Genomic DNA, 19,524 nt, shown 5'->3' with positions numbered 1-19,524 from the left:
AGTGTTTCAGTGAGTGTGACGAGTGTTTGTGTTCCCTCAGTGTTTCAGTGAGTGTGACGAGTGTTTGTGTTCCCTCAGTGTTTCAGTGAGTGTGACGAGTGTTTGTGTTCCCCAGTGTTTCAGTGAGTGTGACGAGTGTTTGTGTTCCCTCAGTGTTTCAGTGAGTGTGACGAGTGTTTGTGTTCCCTCAGTGTTTCAGTGAGTGTGACGAGTGTTTGTGTTCCCTCAGTGTTTCAGTGAGTGTGACGAGTGTTTGTGTTCCCTCAGTGTTTCAGTGAGTGTGACGAGTGTTTGTGTTCCCTCAGTGTTTCAGTGAGTGTGACGAGTGTTTGTGTTCCCTCAGTGTTTCAGTGAGTGTGACGAGTGTTTGTGTTCCCTCAGTGTTTCAGGGTGTACTCACACTAGCCAGTTTGAACCGTGCCCGAGTGCGTTTGACCACCAAAGCGCGGTTCGTTTGACTAGTGTGAGTGCTCCGAACCGTGCCCGGGCGCGGCTCGATTAGCCGGCCCTGGCCCGCTTGGAAGAGGTGGGCCAGAGCACGGTTCAGTTGGACTCGGGCGCGGTTCGCATGCAGTGTGAGCGCTAACCGTGCTGGAGCACGGAACAGGACGCGTGACGTCTGGAACTGTAGTCCGTAATCAAAGCTGCAAAGTCCTTGCTGCACTTCAGCTGGTACCTTGCAAACCTCCTCATACGAGCAGCACGATTACGTGAAAATTTTCGAGCCACAAAGGCGATAGATCTGTTTAACAACAGGCTGTGAGAGGGCTGTGGACCAAACGACTCAAAATTATCCACAAAGTAAACAGAGCGATAGACTCCATTGTGTTCAGTGAGAGCGCCGCTCTTTCTGTTTATCCCGAAACCGTTGCACCATAATGACGTAAGCGTGCTCCGGCACGAATGCTGAAACCCTATGTGAGTGCAGGCCAGAGGGGGAGTGGGGAGGGGGGACAATCGTACTCGGGCCCGGTTCATGGCAACCGTGCCTAGTGTGAGTACACCCTCAGTGAGTGTGACGAGTGTTTGTGGTCCCTCAGTGTTTCAGTGAGTGTGACGAGTGTTTGTGGTCCTCAGTGTTTCAGTGAGTGTGACGAGTGTTTGTGGTCCCTCAGTGTTTCAGTGAGTGTGACGAGTGTTTGTGTTCCCTCAGTGTTTCAGTGAATGTGACGAGTGTTTGTGTTCCCTCAGTGTTTCAGTGAATGTGACGAGTGTTTGTGGTCCTCAGTGTTTCAGTGAGTGTGACGAGTGTTTGTGTTCCCTCAGTGTTTCAGTGAATGTGACGAGTGTTTGTGGTCCTCAGTGTTTCAGTGAGTGTGACGGGTGTTTGTGTTCCCTCAGTGTTTCAGTGAGTGTGACGAGTGTTTGTGTTCCCTCAGTGTTTCAGTGAGTGTGACGAGTGTTTGTGTTCCCTCAGTGTTTCAGTGAGTGTGACGAGTGTTTGTGGTCCCTCAGTGTTTCAGTGAGTGTGACGAGTGTTTGTGGTCCTCAGTGTTTCAGTGAGTGTGACGAGTGTTTGTGTTCCCTCAGTGTTTCAGTGAGTGTGACGAGTGTTTGTGTTCCCTCAGTGTTTCAGTGAGTGTGACGGGTGTTTGTGTTCCCTCAGTGTTTCAGTGAGTGTGACGGGTGTTTGTGGCCCCTCAGTGTTTCAGTGAGTGTGACGAGTGTTTGTGTTCCCTCAGTGTTTCAGTGAGTGTGACGAGTGTTTGTGTTCCCTCAGTGTTTCAGTGAGTGTGACGAGTGTTTGTGTTCCCTCAGTGTTTCAGTGAGTGTGACGAGTGTTTGTGTTCCCTCAGTGTTTCAGTGAGTGTGATGAGTGTTTGTGGTCCCTCAGTGTTTCAGTGAGTGTGACGAGTGTTTGTGGCCCCTCAGTGTTTCAGTGAGTGTGACGGGTGTTTGTGTTCCCTCAGTGTTTCAGTGAGTGTGACGGGTGTTTGTGTTCCCTCAGTGTTTCAGTGAGTGTGACGGGTGTTTGTGTTCCCTCAGTGTTTCAGTGAGTGTGACGGGTGTTTGTGGCCCCTCAGTGTTTCAGTGAGTGTGACGAGTGTTTGTGGTCCTCAGTGTTTCAGTGAGTGTGACGAGTGTTTGTGTTCCCTCAGTGTTTCAGTGAGTGTGACGGGTGTTTGTGTTCCCTCAGTGTTTCAGTGAGTGTGACGAGTGTTTGTGTTCCCTCAGTGTTTCAGTGAGTGTGACGAGTGTTTGTGTTGTTTCAGTGAGTGTGACGAGTGTTTGTGTTCCCTCAGTGTTTCAGTGAGTGTGACGAGTGTTTGTGTTCCCTCAGTGTTTCACTGAGTGTGACGAGTGTTTGTGTTCCCTCAGTGTTTCAGTGAGTGTGACGAGTGTTTGTGTTCCCTCAGTGTTTCAGTGAGTGTGACGAGTGTTTGTGTTCCCTCAGTGTTTCAGTGAGTGTGACGGGTGTTTGTGTTCCCTCAGTGTTTCAGTGAGTGTGACGGGTGTTTGTGTTCCCTCAGTGTTTCAGTGAGTGTGACGAGTGTTTGTGGTCCCTCAGTGTTTCAGTGAGTGTGACGAGTGTTTGTGGCCCCTCAGTGTTTCAGTGAGTGTGACGAGTGTTTGTGTTCCCTCAGTGTTTCAGTGAGTGTGACGGGTGTTTGTGTTCCCTCAGTGTTTCAGTGAGTGTGACGGGTGTTTGTGTTCCCTCAGTGTTTCAGTGAGTGTGACGGGTGTTTGTGTTCCCTCAGTGTTTCAGTGAGTGTGACGGGTGTTTGTGTTCCCTCAGTGTTTCAGTGAGTGTGACGGGTGTTTGTGTTCCCTCAGTGTTTCAGTGAGTGTGACGAGTGTTTGTGGTCCCTCAGTGTTTCAGTGAGTGTGACGAGTGTTTGTGGTCCCTCAGTGTTTCAGTGAGTGTGACGAGTGTTTGTGTTCCCTCAGTGTTTCAGTGAGTGTGACGAGTGTTTGTGTTCCCTCAGTGTTTCAGTGAGTGTGACGAGTGTTTGTGGCCCCTCAGTGTTTCAGTGAGTGTGACGAGTGTTTGTGTTCCCTCAGTGTTTCAGTGAGTGTGACGGGTGTTTGTGTTCCCTCAGTGTTTCAGTGAGTGTGACGAGTGTTTGTGGTCCCTCAGTGTTTCAGTGAGTGTGACGAGTGTTTGTGGTCCCTCAGTGTTTCAGTGAGTGTGACGAGTGTTTGTGTTCCCTCAGTGTTTCAGTGAGTGTGACGAGTGTTTGTGGTCCTCAGTGTTTCAGTGAGTGTGACGAGTGTTTGTGTTCCCTCACTGTTTCAGTGAGTGTGACGAGAGTTTGTGGTCCTCAGTGTTTCAGTGAGTGTGACGAGTGTTTGTGTTCCCTCAGTGTTTCAGTGAGTGTGACGAGTGTTTGTGTTCCCTCAGTGTTTCAGTGAGTGTGACGAGTGTTTGTGTTCCCTCAGTGTTTCAGTGAGTGTGACGAGTGTTTGTGTTCCCTCAGTGTTTCAGTGAGTGTGACGAGTGTTTGTGTTCCTCAGTGTTTCAGTGAGTGTGACGAGTGTTTTGTGTTCCCTCAGTGTTTCAGTGAGTGTGACGAGTGTTTGTGGTCCTCAGTGTTTCAGTGAGTGTGACGAGTGTTTGTGTTCCCTCAGTGTTTCAGTGAGTGTGACGAGTGTTTGTGTTCCCTCAGTGTTTCAGTGAGTGTGACGAGTGTTTGTGTTCTCTCAGTGTTTCAGTGAGTGTGACGAGTGTTTGTGTTCCCTCAGTGTTTCAGTGAGTGTGACGAGTGTTTGTGGTCCTCAGTGTTTCAGTGAGTGTGACGAGTGTTTGTGTTCCCTCAGTGTTTCAGTGAGTGTGACGAGTGTTTGTGGCCCCTCAGTGTTTCAGTGAGTGTGACAAGGTGTTTGTGGTCCTCAGTGTTTCAGTGAGTGTGACGAGTGTTTGTGTTCCCTCAGTGTTTCAGTGAGTGTGACGAGTGTTTGTGGTCCCTCAGCGTTTCAGTGAGTGTGACGAGTGTTTGTGGTCCCTCAGTGTTTCAGTGAGTGTGACGGGTGTTTGTGTTCCCTCAGAGTTTCAGTGAGTGTGACGAGTGTTTGTGGTCCCTCAGCGTTTCAGTGAGTGTGACGAGTGTTTGTGGTCCCTCAGTGTTTCAGTGAGTGTGACGGGTGTTTGTGTTCCCTCAGAGTTTCAGTGAGTGTGACGAGTGTTTGTGTTCCCTCAGTGTTTCAGTGAGTGTGACGAGTGTTTGTGTTCCCTCAGTGTTTCAGTGAGTGTGACGAGTGTTTGTGTTCCCTCAGTGTTTCAGTGAATGTGACGAGTGTTTGTGTTCCCTCAGTGTTTCAGTGAATGTGACGAGTGTTTGTGTTCCTCAGTGTTTCAGTGAGTGTGACGAGTGTTTGTGTTCCCTCAGTGTTTCAGTGAGTGTGACGAGTGTTTGTGGTCCCTCAGTGTTTCAGTGAGTGTGACGAGTGTTTGTGTTCCCTCAGTGTTTCAGTGAATGTGACGAGTGTTTGTGGTCCCTCAGTGTTTCAGTGAGTGTGACGAGTGTTTGTGTTCCCTCAGTGTTTCAGTGAATGTGACGAGTGTTTGTGTTCCCTCAGTGTTTCAGTGAATGTGACGAGTGTTTGTGTTCCCTCAGTGTTTCAGTGAATGTGACGAGTGTTTGTGGTCCCTCAGTGTTTCAGTGAGTGTGAAGAGTGTTTGTGTTCCCTCAGTGTTTCAGTGAGTGTGACGAGTGTTTGTGTTCCCTCAGTGTTTCAGTGAATGTGACGAGTGTTTGTGGTCCCTCAGTGTTTCAGTGAGTGTGACGAGTGTTTGTGTTCCCTCAGTGTTTCAGTGAGTGTGACGAGTGTTTGTGGTCCTCAGTGTTTCAGTGAGTGTGACGGGTGTTTGTGGTCCCTCAGTGTTTCAGTGAGTGTGACGAGTGTTTGTGTTCCCTCAGTGTTTCAGTGAGTGTGACGAGTGTTTGTGGTCCCTCAGTGTTTCAGTGAGTGTGACGAGTGTTTGTGTTCCCTCAGTGTTTCAGTGAGTGTGACGAGTGTTTGTGGTCCCTCAGTGTTTCAGTGAGTGTGACGAGTGTTTGTGGCCCCTCAGTGTTTCAGTGAGTGACGAGTGTTTGTGGTCCCTCAGTGTTTCAGTGAGTGTGACGAGTGTTTGTGGTCCCTCAGTGTTTCAGTGAGTGTGACGAGTGTTTGTGTTCCCTCAGTGTTTCAGTGAGTGTGACGAGTGTTTGTGTTCCCTCAGTGTTTCAGTGAGTGTGACGAGTGTTTGTGTTCCCTCAGTGTTTCAGTGAGTGTGACGAGTGTTTGTGGTCCCTCAGTGTTTCAGTGAGTGTGACGAGTGTTTGTGGTCCCTCAGTGTTTCAGTGAGTGTGACGAGTGTTTGTGGTCCCTCAGTGTTTCAGTGAGTGTGACGAGTGTTTGTGTTCCCTCAGTGTTTCAGTGAGTGTGACGAGTGTTTGTATTCCCTCAGTGTTTCAGTGAGTGACGAGTGTTTGTGGTCCCTCAGTGTTTCAGTGAGTGTGACGGGTGTTTGTGTTCCCTCAGTGTTTCAGTGAGTGTGACGGGTGTTTGTGTTCCCTCAGTGTTTCAGTGAGTGTGACGGGTGTTTGTGTTCCCTCAGTGTTTCAGTGAGTGTGACGGGTGTTTGTGGCCCCTCAGTGTTTCAGTGAGTGTGACGAGTGTTTGTGGTCCTCAGTGTTTCAGTGAGTGTGACGAGTGTTTGTGTTCCCTCAGTGTTTCAGTGAGTGTGACGGGTGTTTGTGTTCCCTCAGTGTTTCAGTGAGTGTGACGGGTGTTTGTGGCCCCTCAGTGTTTCAGTGAGTGTGACGAGTGTTTGTGTTCCCTCAGTGTTTCACTGAGTGTGACGAGTGTTTGTGTTCCCTCAGTGTTTCAGTGAGTGTGACGAGTGTTTGTGTTCCCTCAGTGTTTCAGTGAGTGTGACGAGTGTTTGTGTTCCCTCAGTGTTTCAGTGAGTGTGACGAGTGTTTGTGGCCCCTCAGTGTTTCAGTGAGTGTGACGAGTGTTTGTGGCCCCTCAGTGTTTCAGTGAGTGTGACGAGTGTTTGTGGCCCCTCAGTGTTTCAGTGAGTGTGACGGGTGTTTGTGTTCCCTCAGTGTTTCAGTGAGTGTGACGGGTGTTTGTGTTCCCTCAGTGTTTCAGTGAGTGTGACGGGTGTTTGTGTTCCCTCAGTGTTTCAGTGAGTGTGACGGGTGTTTGTGGCCCCTCAGTGTTTCAGTGAGTGTGACGAGTGTTTGTGGCCCCTCAGTGTTTCAGTGAGTGTGACGAGTGTTTGTGTTCCCTCAGTGTTTCAGTGAGTGTGACGGGTGTTTGTGTTCCCTCAGTGTTTCAGTGAGTGTGACGGGTGTTTGTGGCCCCTCAGTGTTTCAGTGAGTGTGACGAGTGTTTGTGTTCCCTCAGTGTTTCAGTGAGTGGGACGAGTGTTTGTGTTCCCTCAGTGTTTCAGTGAGTGTGACGAGTGTTTGTGTTCCCTCAGTGTTTCAGTGAGTGTGACGAGTGTTTGTGGCCCCTCAGTGTTTCAGTGAGTGTGACGAGTGTTTGTGTTCCCTCAGTGTTTCAGTGAGTGTGACGAGTGTTTGTGTTCCCTCAGTGTTTCAGTGAGTGTGACGGGTGTTTGTGTTCCCTCAGTGTTTCAGTGAGTGTGACGGGTGTTTGTGTTCCCTCAGTGTTTCAGTGAGTGTGACGGGTGTTTGTGTTCCCTCAGTGTTTCAGTGAGTGTGATGGGTGTTTGTGTTCCCTCAGTGTTTCAGTGAGTGTGACGGGTGTTTGTGTTCCCTCAGTGTTTCAGTGAGTGTGACGGGTGTTTGTGTTCCCTCAGTGTTTCAGTGAGTGTGACGGGTGTTTGTGTTCCCTCAGTGTTTCAGTGAGTGTGACGAGTGTTTGTGTTCCCTCAGTGTTTCAGTGAGTGTGACGAGTGTTTGTGGTCCCTCAGTGTTTCAGTGAATGTGACGAGTGTTTGTGTTCCCTCAGTGTTTCAGTGAGTGTGACGAGTGTTTGTGTTCCCTCAGTGTTTCAGTGAGTGTGACGAGTGTTTGTGTTCCCTCAGTGTTTCAGTGAGTGTGACGGGTGTTTGTGTTCCCTCAGTGTTTCAGTGAGTGTGACGGGTGTTTGTGTTCCCTCACTGTTTCAGTGAGTGTGACGAGAGTTTGTGGTCCTCAGTGTTTCAGTGAGTGTGACGAGTGTTTGTGTTCCCTCAGTGTTTCAGTGAGTGTGACGAGTGTTTGTGTTCCCTCAGTGTTTCAGTGAGTGTGACGGGTGTTTGTGTTCCCTCAGTGTTTCAGTGAGTGTGACGGGTGTTTGTGTTCCCTCAGTGTTTCAGTGAGTGTGACGAGTGTTTGTGTTCCCTCAGTGTTTCAGTGAGTGTGATGGGTGTTTGTGTTCCCTCAGTGTTTCAGTGAGTGTGACGGGTGTTTGTGTTCCCTCAGTGTTTCAGTGAGTGTGACGGGTGTTTGTGTTCCCTCAGTGTTTCAGTGAGTGTGACGGGTGTTTGTGTTCCCTCAGTGTTTCAGTGAGTGTGACGAGTGTTTGTGTTCCCTCAGTGTTTCAGTGAGTGTGACGAGTGTTTGTGGTCCCTCAGTGTTTCAGTGAATGTGACGAGTGTTTGTGTTCCCTCAGTGTTTCAGTGAGTGTGACGAGTGTTTGTGTTCCCTCAGTGTTTCAGTGAGTGTGACGAGTGTTTGTGTTCCCTCAGTGTTTCAGTGAGTGTGACGGGTGTTTGTGTTCCCTCAGTGTTTCAGTGAGTGTGACGGGTGTTTGTGTTCCCTCACTGTTTCAGTGAGTGTGACGAGAGTTTGTGGTCCTCAGTGTTTCAGTGAGTGTGACGAGTGTTTGTGTTCCCTCAGTGTTTCAGTGAGTGTGACGAGTGTTTGTGTTCCCTCAGTGTTTCAGTGAGTGTGACGAGTGTTTGTGGTCCCTCAGTGTTTCAGTGAGTGTGACGAGTGTTTGTGTTCCCTCAGTGTTTCAGTGAGTGTGACGAGTGTTTGTGTTCCCTCAGTGTTTCAGTGAGTGTGACGAGTGTTTGTGGTCCTCAGTGTTTCAGTGAGTGTGACGAGTGTTTGTGTTCCCTCAGTGTTTCAGTGAGTGTGACGGGTGTTTGTGTTCCCTCAGTGTTTCAGTGAGTGTGACGGGTGTTTGTGTTCCCTCTGTGTTTCAGTGAGTGTGACGGGTGTTTGTGTTCCCTCAGTGTTTCAGTGAGTGTGACGGGTGTTTGTGTTCCCTCAGTGTTTCAGTGAGTGTGACGGGTGTTTGTGTTCCCTCAGTGTTTCAGTGAGTGTGACGGGTGTTTGTGGCCCCTCAGTGTTTCAGTGAGTGTGACGAGTGTTTGTGGTCCTCAGTGTTTCAGTGAGTGGGACGAGTGTTTGTGTTCCCTCAGTGTTTCAGTGAGTGTGACGGGTGTTTGTGTTCCCTCAGTGTTTCAGTGAGTGTGACGAGTGTTTGTGGTCCCTCAGTGTTTCAGTGAGTGTGACGAGTGTTTGTGTTCCCTCAGTGTTTCAGTGAGTGTGACGGGTGTTTGTGTTCCCTCAGCGTTTCAGTGAGTGTGACGGGTGTTTGTGTTCCCTCAGTGTTTCAGTGAGTGTGACGGGTGTTTGTGGCCCCTCAGTGTTTCAGTGAGTGTGACGAGTGTTTGTGTTCCCTCAGTGTTTCACTGAGTGTGACGAGTGTTTGTGTTCCCTCAGTGTTTCAGTGAGTGTGACGAGTGTTTGTGTTCCCTCAGTGTTTCAGTGAGTGTGACGAGTGTTTGTGTTCCCTCAGTGTTTCAGTGAGTGTGACGAGTGTTTGTGGCCCCTCAGTGTTTCAGTGAGTGTGACGAGTGTTTGTGTTCCCTCAGCGTTTCAGTGAGTGTGACGGGTGTTTGTGTTCCCTCAGTGTTTCAGTGAGTGTGACGGGTGTTTGTGGCCCCTCAGTGTTTCAGTGAGTGTGACGAGTGTTTGTGTTCCTTCAGTGTTTCACTGAGTGTGACGAGTGTTTGTGTTCCCTCAGTGTTTCAGTGAGTGTGACGAGTGTTTGTGTTCCCTCAGTGTTTCAGTGAGTGTGACGAGTGTTTGTGTTCCCTCAGTGTTTCAGTGAGTGTGACGAGTGTTTGTGGCCCCTCAGTGTTTCAGTGAGTGTGACGAGTGTTTGTGGCCCCTCAGTGTTTCAGTGAGTGTGACGAGTGTTTGTGGCCCCTCAGTGTTTCAGTGAGTGTGACGGGTGTTTGTGTTCCCTCAGTGTTTCAGTGAGTGTGACGGGTGTTTGTGTTCCCTCAGTGTTTCAGTGAGTGTGACGGGTGTTTGTGTTCCCTCAGTGTTTCAGTGAGTGTGACGGGTGTTTGTGGCCCCTCAGTGTTTCAGTGAGTGTGACGAGTGTTTGTGGCCCCTCAGTGTTTCAGTGAGTGTGACGAGTGTTTGTGTTCCCTCAGTGTTTCAGTGAGTGTGACGGGTGTTTGTGTTCCCTCAGTGTTTCAGTGAGTGTGACGGGTGTTTGTGGCCCCTCAGTGTTTCAGTGAGTGTGACGAGTGTTTGTGTTCCCTCAGTGTTTCAGTGAGTGGGACGAGTGTTTGTGTTCCCTCAGTGTTTCAGTGAGTGTGACGAGTGTTTGTGTTCCCTCAGTGTTTCAGTGAGTGTGACGAGTGTTTGTGGCCCCTCAGTGTTTCAGTGAGTGTGACGAGTGTTTGTGTTCCCTCAGTGTTTCAGTGAGTGTGACGAGTGTTTGTGTTCCCTCAGTGTTTCAGTGAGTGTGACGGGTGTTTGTGTTCCCTCAGTGTTTCAGTGAGTGTGACGGGTGTTTGTGTTCCCTCAGTGTTTCAGTGAGTGTGACGGGTGTTTGTGTTCCCTCAGTGTTTCAGTGAGTGTGATGGGTGTTTGTGTTCCCTCAGTGTTTCAGTGAGTGTGACGGGTGTTTGTGTTCCCTCAGTGTTTCAGTGAGTGTGACGGGTGTTTGTGTTCCCTCAGTGTTTCAGTGAGTGTGACGGGTGTTTGTGTTCCCTCAGTGTTTCAGTGAGTGTGACGAGTGTTTGTGTTCCCTCAGTGTTTCAGTGAGTGTGACGAGTGTTTGTGGTCCCTCAGTGTTTCAGTGAATGTGACGAGTGTTTGTGTTCCCTCAGTGTTTCAGTGAGTGTGACGAGTGTTTGTGTTCCCTCAGTGTTTCAGTGAGTGTGACGAGTGTTTGTGTTCCCTCAGTGTTTCAGTGAGTGTGACGGGTGTTTGTGTTCCCTCAGTGTTTCAGTGAGTGTGACGGGTGTTTGTGTTCCCTCACTGTTTCAGTGAGTGTGACGAGAGTTTGTGGTCCTCAGTGTTTCAGTGAGTGTGACGAGTGTTTGTGTTCCCTCAGTGTTTCAGTGAGTGTGACGAGTGTTTGTGTTCCCTCAGTGTTTCAGTGAGTGTGACGGGTGTTTGTGTTCCCTCAGTGTTTCAGTGAGTGTGACGGGTGTTTGTGTTCCCTCAGTGTTTCAGTGAGTGTGACGAGTGTTTGTGTTCCCTCAGTGTTTCAGTGAGTGTGACGAGTGTTTGTGTTCCCTCAGTGTTTCAGTGAGTGTGACGAGTGTTTGTGTTCCCTCAGTGTTTCAGTGAGTGTGACGAGTGTTTGTGTTCCCTCAGTGTTTCAGTGAATGTGACGAGTGTTTGTGTTCCCTCAGTGTTTCAGTGAGTGTGACGAGTGTTTGTGTTCCCTCAGTGTTTCAGTGAGTGTGACGGGTGTTTGTGTTCCCTCAGTGTTTCAGTGAGTGTGACGGGTGTTTGTGTTCCCTCAGTGTTTCAGTGAATGTGACGGGTGTTTGTGTTCCCTCAGTGTTTCAGTGAGTGTGACGAGTGTTTGTGTTCCCTCAGTGTTTCAGTGAGTGTGACGGGTGTTTGTGTTCCCTCAGTGTTTCAGTGAATGTGACGGGTGTTTGTGTTCCCTCAGTGTTTCAGTGAATGTGACGGGTGTTTGTGTTCCCTCAGTGTTTCAGTGAGTGTGACGAGTGTTTGTGTTCCCTCAGTGTTTCAGTGAGTGTGACGAGTGTTTGTGTTCCCTCAGTGTTTCAGTGAGTGTGACGGGTGTTTGTGTTCCCTCAGTGTTTCAGTGAATGTGACGAGTGTTTGTGTTCCCTCAGTGTTTCAGTGAGTGTGACGAGTGTTTGTGTTCCCTCAGTGTTTCAGTGAGTGTGACGGGTGTTTGTGTTCCCTCAGTGTTTCAGTGAGTGTGACGGGTGTTTGTGTTCCCTCAGTGTTTCAGTGAGTGTGACGAGTGTTTGTGTTCCCTCAGTGTTTCAGTGAGTGTGACGAGTGTTTGTGTTCCCTCAGTGTTTCAGTGAGTGTGACGGGTGTTTGTGTTCCCTCAGTGTTTCAGTGAGTGTGACGGGTGTTTGTGTTCCCTCAGTGTTTCGGTGAGTGTGACGAGTGTTTGTGGTCCTCAGTGTTTCAGTGAGTGTGACGAGTGTTTGTGTTCCCTCAGTGTTTCAGTGAGTGTGACGAGTGTTTGTGCTCCCTCAGTGTTTCAGTGAGTGTGACGAGTGTTTGTGTTCCCTCAGTGTTTCAGTGAGTGTGACGAGTGTTTGTGTTCCCTCAGTGTTTCAGTGAGTGTGACGAGTGTTTGTGTTCCCTCAGTGTTTCAGTGAGTGTGACGAGTGTTTGTGTTCCCCAGTGTTTCAGTGAGTGTGACGAGTGTTTGTGTTCCCTCAGTGTTTCAGTGAGTGTGACGGGTGTTTGTGTTCCCTCAGTGTTTCAGTGAGTGTGACGGGTGTTTGTGGTCCCTCAGTGTTTCAGTGAGTGTGACGAGTGTTTGTGTTCCCTCAGTGTTTCAGTGAGTGTGACGAGTGTTTGTGTTCCCTCAGTGTTTCAGTGAGTGTGACGAGTGTTTGTGGTCCCTCATTGTTTCAGTGAGTGTGACGGGTGTTTGTGGTCCTCAGTGTTTCAGTGAGTGTGACGAGTGTTTGTGTTCCCTCAGTGTTTCAGTGAGTGTGAAGAGTGTTTGTGTTCCCCAGTGTTTCAGTGAGTGTGACGAGTGTTTGTGTTCCCTCAGTGTTTCAGTGAGTGTGACGGGTGTTTGTGTTCCCTCAGTGTTTCAGTGAGTGTGACGAGTGTTTGTGGTCCCTCAGTGTTTCAGTGAGTGTGACGAGTGTTTGTGGTCCCTCAGTGTTTCAGTGAGTGTGACGAGTGTTTGTGTTCCCTCAGTGTTTCAGTGAGTGTGACGAGTGTTTGTGTTCCCTCAGTGTTTCAGTGAGTGTGACGAGTGTTTGTGTTCCCTCAGTGTTTCAGTGAGTGTGACGGGTGTTTGTGGTCCCTCAGTGTTTCAGTGAGTGTGACGAGTGTTTGTGTTCCCTCAGTGTTTCAGTGAGTGTGACGAGTGTTTGTGTTCCCTCAGTGTTTCAGTGAGTGTGACGAGTGTTTGTGGTCCTCAGGGCACTGGTTCCAGGCTGAGTTGGGAGAGGACGGCTGTTTCGTCAGCTCCGAGAGCTGCAGCGACAGCGACTGACGCATTAACTGAGGACATCGGCCTCCACATCAGTTTCACAGCCTATAGGACAATAATAATGCTTACAACTTTATTTTAAGATGACATAACTACATTGTACTTACTCAGATATGTAGGCTACTGAGTAATATTAACTAACTACATGTACTTACTATAGAGTTAGAGTTTGATTTAGGGTTAATTACTAATTATGCATAATTTAGTTTACTATAGTAATTACATGTAGTAACATAACTACATCACCTTAAAATAAAGTTTTACCTTAATAATAATAATAATAATAATAATAATGTTTGTTTTCTTTTTAGCATTTGTGTTGAGGTATCTTTTATAAACTGCTTCTTTGAGTTACACTAGTTTTGTTAACAGTATAAATGTCCACTTGAGCGTTGACCTTGTTGTTGATCGCTGCTTTGCTTGCAGTGCTTAATTATAATGTGAAGTGTTTTTGTTTGTGTTCTTTTATATGAATATTTAAGTTTGTTGTATATTTCATTAATTACTACACATTGTCTAATAACATGCAATTTCACATGTTCTTTAAGCAGCAATAAAGTGACACCAAGCATACGATTTCTTTCCTGGTTTGTGAACTTATTCACAATGACACGGATGTACGCCACAGCACAAGAAATATCTCTGGCTACTTCCGAGTGAAACGGTTTATCAAAAATAAAAAGTTGAGCGGGACTTGGTCCTATCAGTCGTTTTTTGTTGGATGGAGGCTTGCAGTCGATCACAATAAAGGGGCGGGGTTTAAGTGGATTAAATGATTGTATACTTCACCAGATTGAGTCGAAATTCTGATATTGAAATTGAGGCGAGTAAAATACAAATAAAAATGCACGGATAAATCGTTTACAGTAAGATACATAACGTGCTTAAAAAATGAAAAGGGTCACTTAACCCTGTCACACTTAAAGCCTATTCGGACGATAATTGTTTCTCATGTGGACGTCTGAAAAAATGAATTTGCATGGCACCTCAGTTATAAAACTGTCATTCGGATGGCGATTTATTGACGGTGGAGGAGCGAATTTTGTAATCCCATGAACGCGCTGCTCACGTGGTCCGTTGCAGAATTTGCTGTAAATGTTATGCTTGGAATAATACGAATAAATGTGTATTTAATAATAGGAAAATAATGTTCTATTCATTTAATTCTCATAAAAATAAAATTAAAAAAAATTAAATACCTTACGACCCCATGAGAAACAATTACCGTGCGAATAGGGCTATAGAGGTCCTACAGTGGACAGCTGTTCAAAAAACATTTTCTTGCATACGCATGAGTTTTGATGGCGTAGTTGCACATCAACCACTACAGTGAACCCTGGTGCATCATCCTATATATTTATATGTAGAGTTTTTATTTTATTTTATTTTATTTTTTTACTCCAAACCAAGATGGCCGATGGCCGGTCAGTAATGCCGAGTTGCTCCGGAAAATCCATCTATTCCTTGCAGGTAAAAAATAAAATAAAAAATGTTGTAGTATCAAGTGGTATCTAATGAGTCATATCATAGTTACATTTTCCAAGTATTGATTTTAGATTAGGGGAAAAATCTGATAAATCATCATAAATCTGTCCATTAAACTTGACATCATGCACTCACCTAAAGGATTATTAGGAACACCATACTAATACTGTGTTTGGCCCCCTTTCGCCTTCAGAACTGCCTTAATTCTACGTGGCATTGATTCAACAAGGTGCTGAAAGCATTCTTTAGAAATGCTGGCCCATATTGATAGGATAGCATCTTGCAGTTGATGGAGATTTGTGGGATGCACATCCAGGGCACGAAGCTCCCGTTCCACCACATCCCAAAGATGCTCTATTGTGTTGAGATCTGGTGACTGGGGGCCATTTTAGTACAGTGAACTCATTGTCATGATCAAGAAACCAATTTGAAGTGATTCGAGCTTTGTGACATGGTGCATTATCCTGCTGGAAGTAGCCATCAGAGGATGGGCACATGGTGGTCATAAACGGGATGGACATGGTCAGAAACAATGCTCAGGTAGGCCGTGGCATTTAAACGATGCCCAATTGGCACTAAGGGGCCTAAAGTGTGCCAAGAAAACATCCCCCACACCATTACACCACCACCACCAGCCTGCACAGTGGTAACAAGGCATGATGGATCCATGTTCTCATTCTGTTTACGCCAAATGCTGACTCTACCATCTGAATGTCTCAACAGAAATCGAGACTCATCAGACCAGGCAACATTTCTCCAGTCTTCAACTGTCCAATTTTGGTAAGCTTGTGCAAATTGTAGCCTCTTTTTCCTATTAGTAGTGGAGATGAGTGGTATCCGGTGGGGTCTTCTGCTGTTGTAGCCCATCCGCCTCAAGGTTGTGCGTGTTGTGGCTTCACAAATGCTTTGCTGCATACCTTGGTTGTAACGAGTGTTTATTTCAGTCAAAGTTGCTCTTCTATCAGCTTGAATCAGTCGGCCCATTCTCCTCTGACCTCCAGCATCAACAAGGCATTTTCGCCCACAGGACTGCCGCATACTGGATGTTTTTCCCTTTTCACACCATTCTTTGTAAACCCTAGAAATGGTTGTGCGTGAAAATCCCAGTAACTGAGCAGATTGTGAAATACTCAGACCGGCCCGTCTGGCACCAACAACCATGCCACGCTCAAAATTGCTTAAAGGGGGGGTGAAATGCTCATTTTCACTCAATCTCCTGTTAATCTTGAGTACCTATAGAGTAGTATTGCATCCTTCATATCTCCAAAAAGTCTTTTAGTTTTATTATATTTATAAGAGAAAATAGGCTGTACCGAGTTTTTCCGGAAAAAAACGAGCGTCTGGAGGCGGGCCGTGTGGGCGAAGCCAGAGCCATAGAGAGAATCCGTCGATCTGGGCTTTGTTTATAAAACATTCATGCAGGGAATGCAGGGAACAAACAGTCTACACAACTCGTTTCTGCATCCACTGTTCCTAACGCTGGGTTCTTTGGTAAGCTTTCCCTCACCAAAAACACTTTGGAGACACTATGCAGCGCTGCCGATGATTTCCTGTTGAAGCGCGTTGAGGTGCGCGGTCGCGCTTTTCCGGGAGAAATGCTCATATAAGGAGTTCCACTCTGGTCTACGTCATTAGATCCACGGTCAAAAAAAAAAAACGCCGAAACTTGTACCAACCCGGAAGTAATATTTTCGGCACAGAAATTCTCCGTTATTCGTCCAAAATATTTTTAAAAAACTTTGGCCATGTTAAGCATGAGAATCCATCTCTTTAACACTGTAAACAACTCTGAATACATGAAACACCATTGTACCCCCCCTTTAAATCACCTTTCTTTCCCATTCTGACATTCAGTTTGGAGTTCAGGAGATTGTCTTGACCAGGACCACACCCCTAAATGCATTGAAGCAACTGCCATGTGATTAGTTGATTAGATAATTGCATTAATGAGAAAATGAACAGGTGTTCCTAATAATCCTTTAGGTGAGTGTACATCACTAGCTGTTTCAGCTACAGATCATAATATTACTGTGACTTGTTTTTGAAAATACTTCATCTGTAGTAACTTTTGTTTTGTCTGACTGTAAATGTATTTGTTGTTAGAATGTATTTTGCATTAACTTCAAAAAAGTAATCTGATTATGTGATTACGTAATGTACGTTACTTGTAATGTGTTACTTTGCTCGTAACATCAAAAAGTAAACTTAAAGGTGCATTGCGCAAGTCTCTGAGTTTTTGCAGATACAGAAACTGCAACACTGCAACTGAACACGCATGACGTCACGCCCAGTCTCAAATTCCGTCCCGAATCCCTCTTATTTATTTTACAGTACAGGATTATAGAGGCAATCGCAGAGATCATAGAAGGGCTCATTCAGCCCATCAGGCAATTGTTTAAGCATGTATGGGTTAGAAAAACGGGTATTTTTAACATGAAATGTTGCGCAATGCACCTTTAAGTACGAAACGCACTACTAGTAATGCATTATGTAATCAGATTACTTTTTTGATGTAACGAGTACTGCATGTTACTTGTAATGCATTACTCGTTACATTAAAAAGGAATCTGATAATGTATTACAAGTACCGTACATTACGTAATCACATTACTTTTTGTTCTAGCCAGTAAAATAATGCATTGCAAGTAACATACGGTATGTAAACCGATTACTTTTTGACGTAACGATTAAAGTAATGCCTTACAAGTTATTTACATTACATAATTACGTAATCATTGTAATGCATTACTTTACTCGTTACATCAAAAAGTAATCTGATTATATAAAGCACGTTTCTTGTAATGCATTACTCATTATTTTTTTTTATTTTTTTTTATTGTTTATTTAAAAGGGACAATGCACATTAATTAACATTTTTTTGTTTACACTCAAAATGTAAATGCGCCAGAGTTAGCTAGAGAGCTCATTTTCATCTGTAGTCCCTTGGCAGGTCGACACAGCATCATAATACAAAAAGAATACATGTAAAACAGAGGACAATTTAAGAAAATAGATACATAATACTAAGTACAATACAAAGAAGGGCAGTACCTACAATAAGATAAACCAACTATTAATGATTGCAGTTCTGAGTGTTTTTAATCCATTTCTTAAGTGTAAATTTAAATGATAAATAGCTGTTGCTCTCTCTGAGTTCAATAGGGAGGCAGTTCCAATAATTTGAGGCCCGTACTGAGAAGACTGTTTGGCCAAACTTACTACGTCTATACGGTACAACACAGTCTCCCCTGGTAACTGCCCTTGTTGTCCTGCCACTGCTGTTCTTCTGCTGTATAAATTCACCCAGTGGTGGAGGTGCAAGCCCATGTAAAATTTTAAAAATGAGGCAGGCATCTAAATAATGTAAAAAACTGTCAAAATTGAATAAATTATATTTAGTAATAATATTGCAGTGGTGATAGCTGATAGGTTTTTGGTCTAATATTTTTAAGGTTTGTTTATAAAGGATTTCTATAGGTCTGAGAGTTGTCACATTTGCTTGAGACCAGCTTGTAAAACAATATGATATGTGAGAAAAAATCATGGCATACATAAAAAGTTTGGCTGCCTCTGTTGTTAAATAGGGCCTTATGTGTCTAAAGTTAGCCAGATTATATCTAATGGTATTAGCCACCTTTTTAACCTGCTTTTTAAAAGTTAAATTAGAATCTAAAATAATACCAAGGTATTTAAACTCAGACACAACCATGAGTTTTTCTCCTTCAATAAAAACATCACTTGTGCACTTGTGGACCTCTTAGAAAAGAACATACAGACTGTTTTGTTAATGTTAAGATGCAGACTTGACATTTTTAGCCATTCGGAAACATGCACCAGTGCTTCGGTTAATTTAGTTGCAGCCTGTTGTTTGTTCTTAGTATGCAAATAAAGAACTGTATCATCTGCATACATTTGTACATTAACAGATTGACAGACTGAGGGCAAGTCATTAATGTACAGGCTAAACAAGATAGGGCCCAATACTGACCCCTGGGGTACACCAATATTACAATCAAGATAGCCACTAACGTTGAATTCATACTTAAACATTGCGTACGGACAAAGCTGTAAATGATGTAAACCCAGATTTATGAATCTCTGCGTACGAAGGATCCCACGCATATTCTTGCGTTAATTTCACTGTTAGTGCATCCGATCGTGAGCGTGAAAGCTGGCGTACGCAAGTACGTGGTACGTAGTGAGCGTAGTTTTTGTGCATACGCAATGTTTTAGTATGAATTCAACGCAAGTCTTTGTACATGAGACCCCAGGGGCCTCATGTACAAAGACTTGCGTTGAATTCATACTAAAACATTGCGTACGGACAAAGCTGTAAATGTGCGTACGCACAAAAAAATCCAGATGTATGAATCTCTGCGTACGAAGGATCCCACGCATATTCTCTTTGTACATCCCAATTAACGTAAATTTGAGCGCACATGCACGAGCACAACGTCCCACCCAGTCTCCTCCCTTAATTAAACTAATTTAAATATGGTAATGAGTCCACTTTGGCAAAAGAAAACAGTAAGAAAATGACGGCAAGAAATTAAACTTTACAGAAAGTGAATTGGAGGTGCTACTATCGGAGGTAGAAACGAAAAAAAAAAAGTTTGGAACTTTGTCCTCCGGAATTAATAACAAAAGGAAAAAAATATGAGTGGGAGAGTTTGGCTGATGCCGTCAATGCGGTGGGATCGTCGTACTGTAGAGTAGACTGAGTACAGTTGAGACACTTTTTGCGTTTTGATTTTTCACACAAAAATAGACATTGAAAAGAAGTGAATTTCCACATGACACGCCACATGATTACATTAGCTTGTAGACTAAGATATTATCAATCAATAATACCCACAAGTAGTTTTTATTTTAAATATAAGGTGCTTTTTGTCTCAACTTTGTCTCAACTGTACCCATATGTGGTACACTTGAGACAGTGCATGGTACAGTTGAGGGACCCATTTCTAATGTCGTGAAGGTAACTAACCATTCATGGTAAATATAAAAAATAAAGACAAATAGAAAAGAAAATAACAACTGGGGCAACATTTTTGTTTATTCATCCATTTATATTCATTCATTTTATTTAAATTAGCACTGGTTAAAATGTATAAAGCAGGAACAAGATATGTAACAATATTTATTTATAATACACAGTTTAAATATCACACATATCAAATTGTATTTTCATTTGCGTCCTATGCTGGCTACATGATTGCTGGCTGAACAACTAAACAGTGTGTTTTAGAACTCTATCGGGGGTACAGTTGGTACATGTGTGTCTCAACTATACCCCGCTGGCCACCTCGCACATTTCTCTAGATTTTGCAATTACCTTGCATGACACAATACCATGAAATATGCCCGTTTTTAGGGCACAGAATAACGTTTGTGGTGATACCAGTTACGTTTAACAGTCACATAAGGATAATAAGCTAGTCATTGTGGAGAGCGCATGGTGAAGTGAACGTCATATCTTAGAAAAAAAAAGTTTTTCCGATTTCTTCGGATCGGAGATGTGTCCGTTGTTCAAATTTCCCACGATCAAAGAGGACACTAATACGCACGTGCACAGCAAAAATACAACTTGTTATTTAAGCAAGTTATTTAAGGTGTCTCAACTGTACACAGTCTACTCTAAATTACCTTAAAAAGAAATGGTCTGATATAAAGGTG

General features: G+C 44.9%; 1 protein-coding gene across 1 annotated transcript in view; it reads left to right on the top strand.

Moving 5' to 3' along the window:
• The window catches only part of tdrd12 (tudor domain containing 12), a gene marked incomplete at its 3' end in the record, with an annotated part of 87,445 nt that extends 75,079 nt beyond the window's left edge, over positions 1 to 12,366 (top strand). The window contains exon 37 of the mRNA XM_081355893.1: positions 12,293 to 12,366. Coding sequence (XP_081212019.1) covers positions 12,293 to 12,366 — 74 coding nt within the window. The remainder of the gene's footprint in view (positions 1 to 12,292) is intronic.
• Positions 12,367 to 19,524: the final 7,158 nt, after the last annotated feature.

The sequence above is a fragment of the Scardinius erythrophthalmus genome, assembly GCF_964197995.2.
Source record: "Scardinius erythrophthalmus genome assembly, chromosome: 24".
Taxonomy (NCBI): Eukaryota; Metazoa; Chordata; class Actinopteri; order Cypriniformes; family Leuciscidae; genus Scardinius; species Scardinius erythrophthalmus.
Note: the sequence above shows the minus strand (reverse complement) of the source record. Positions and strands in the feature narration are given on the sequence as shown.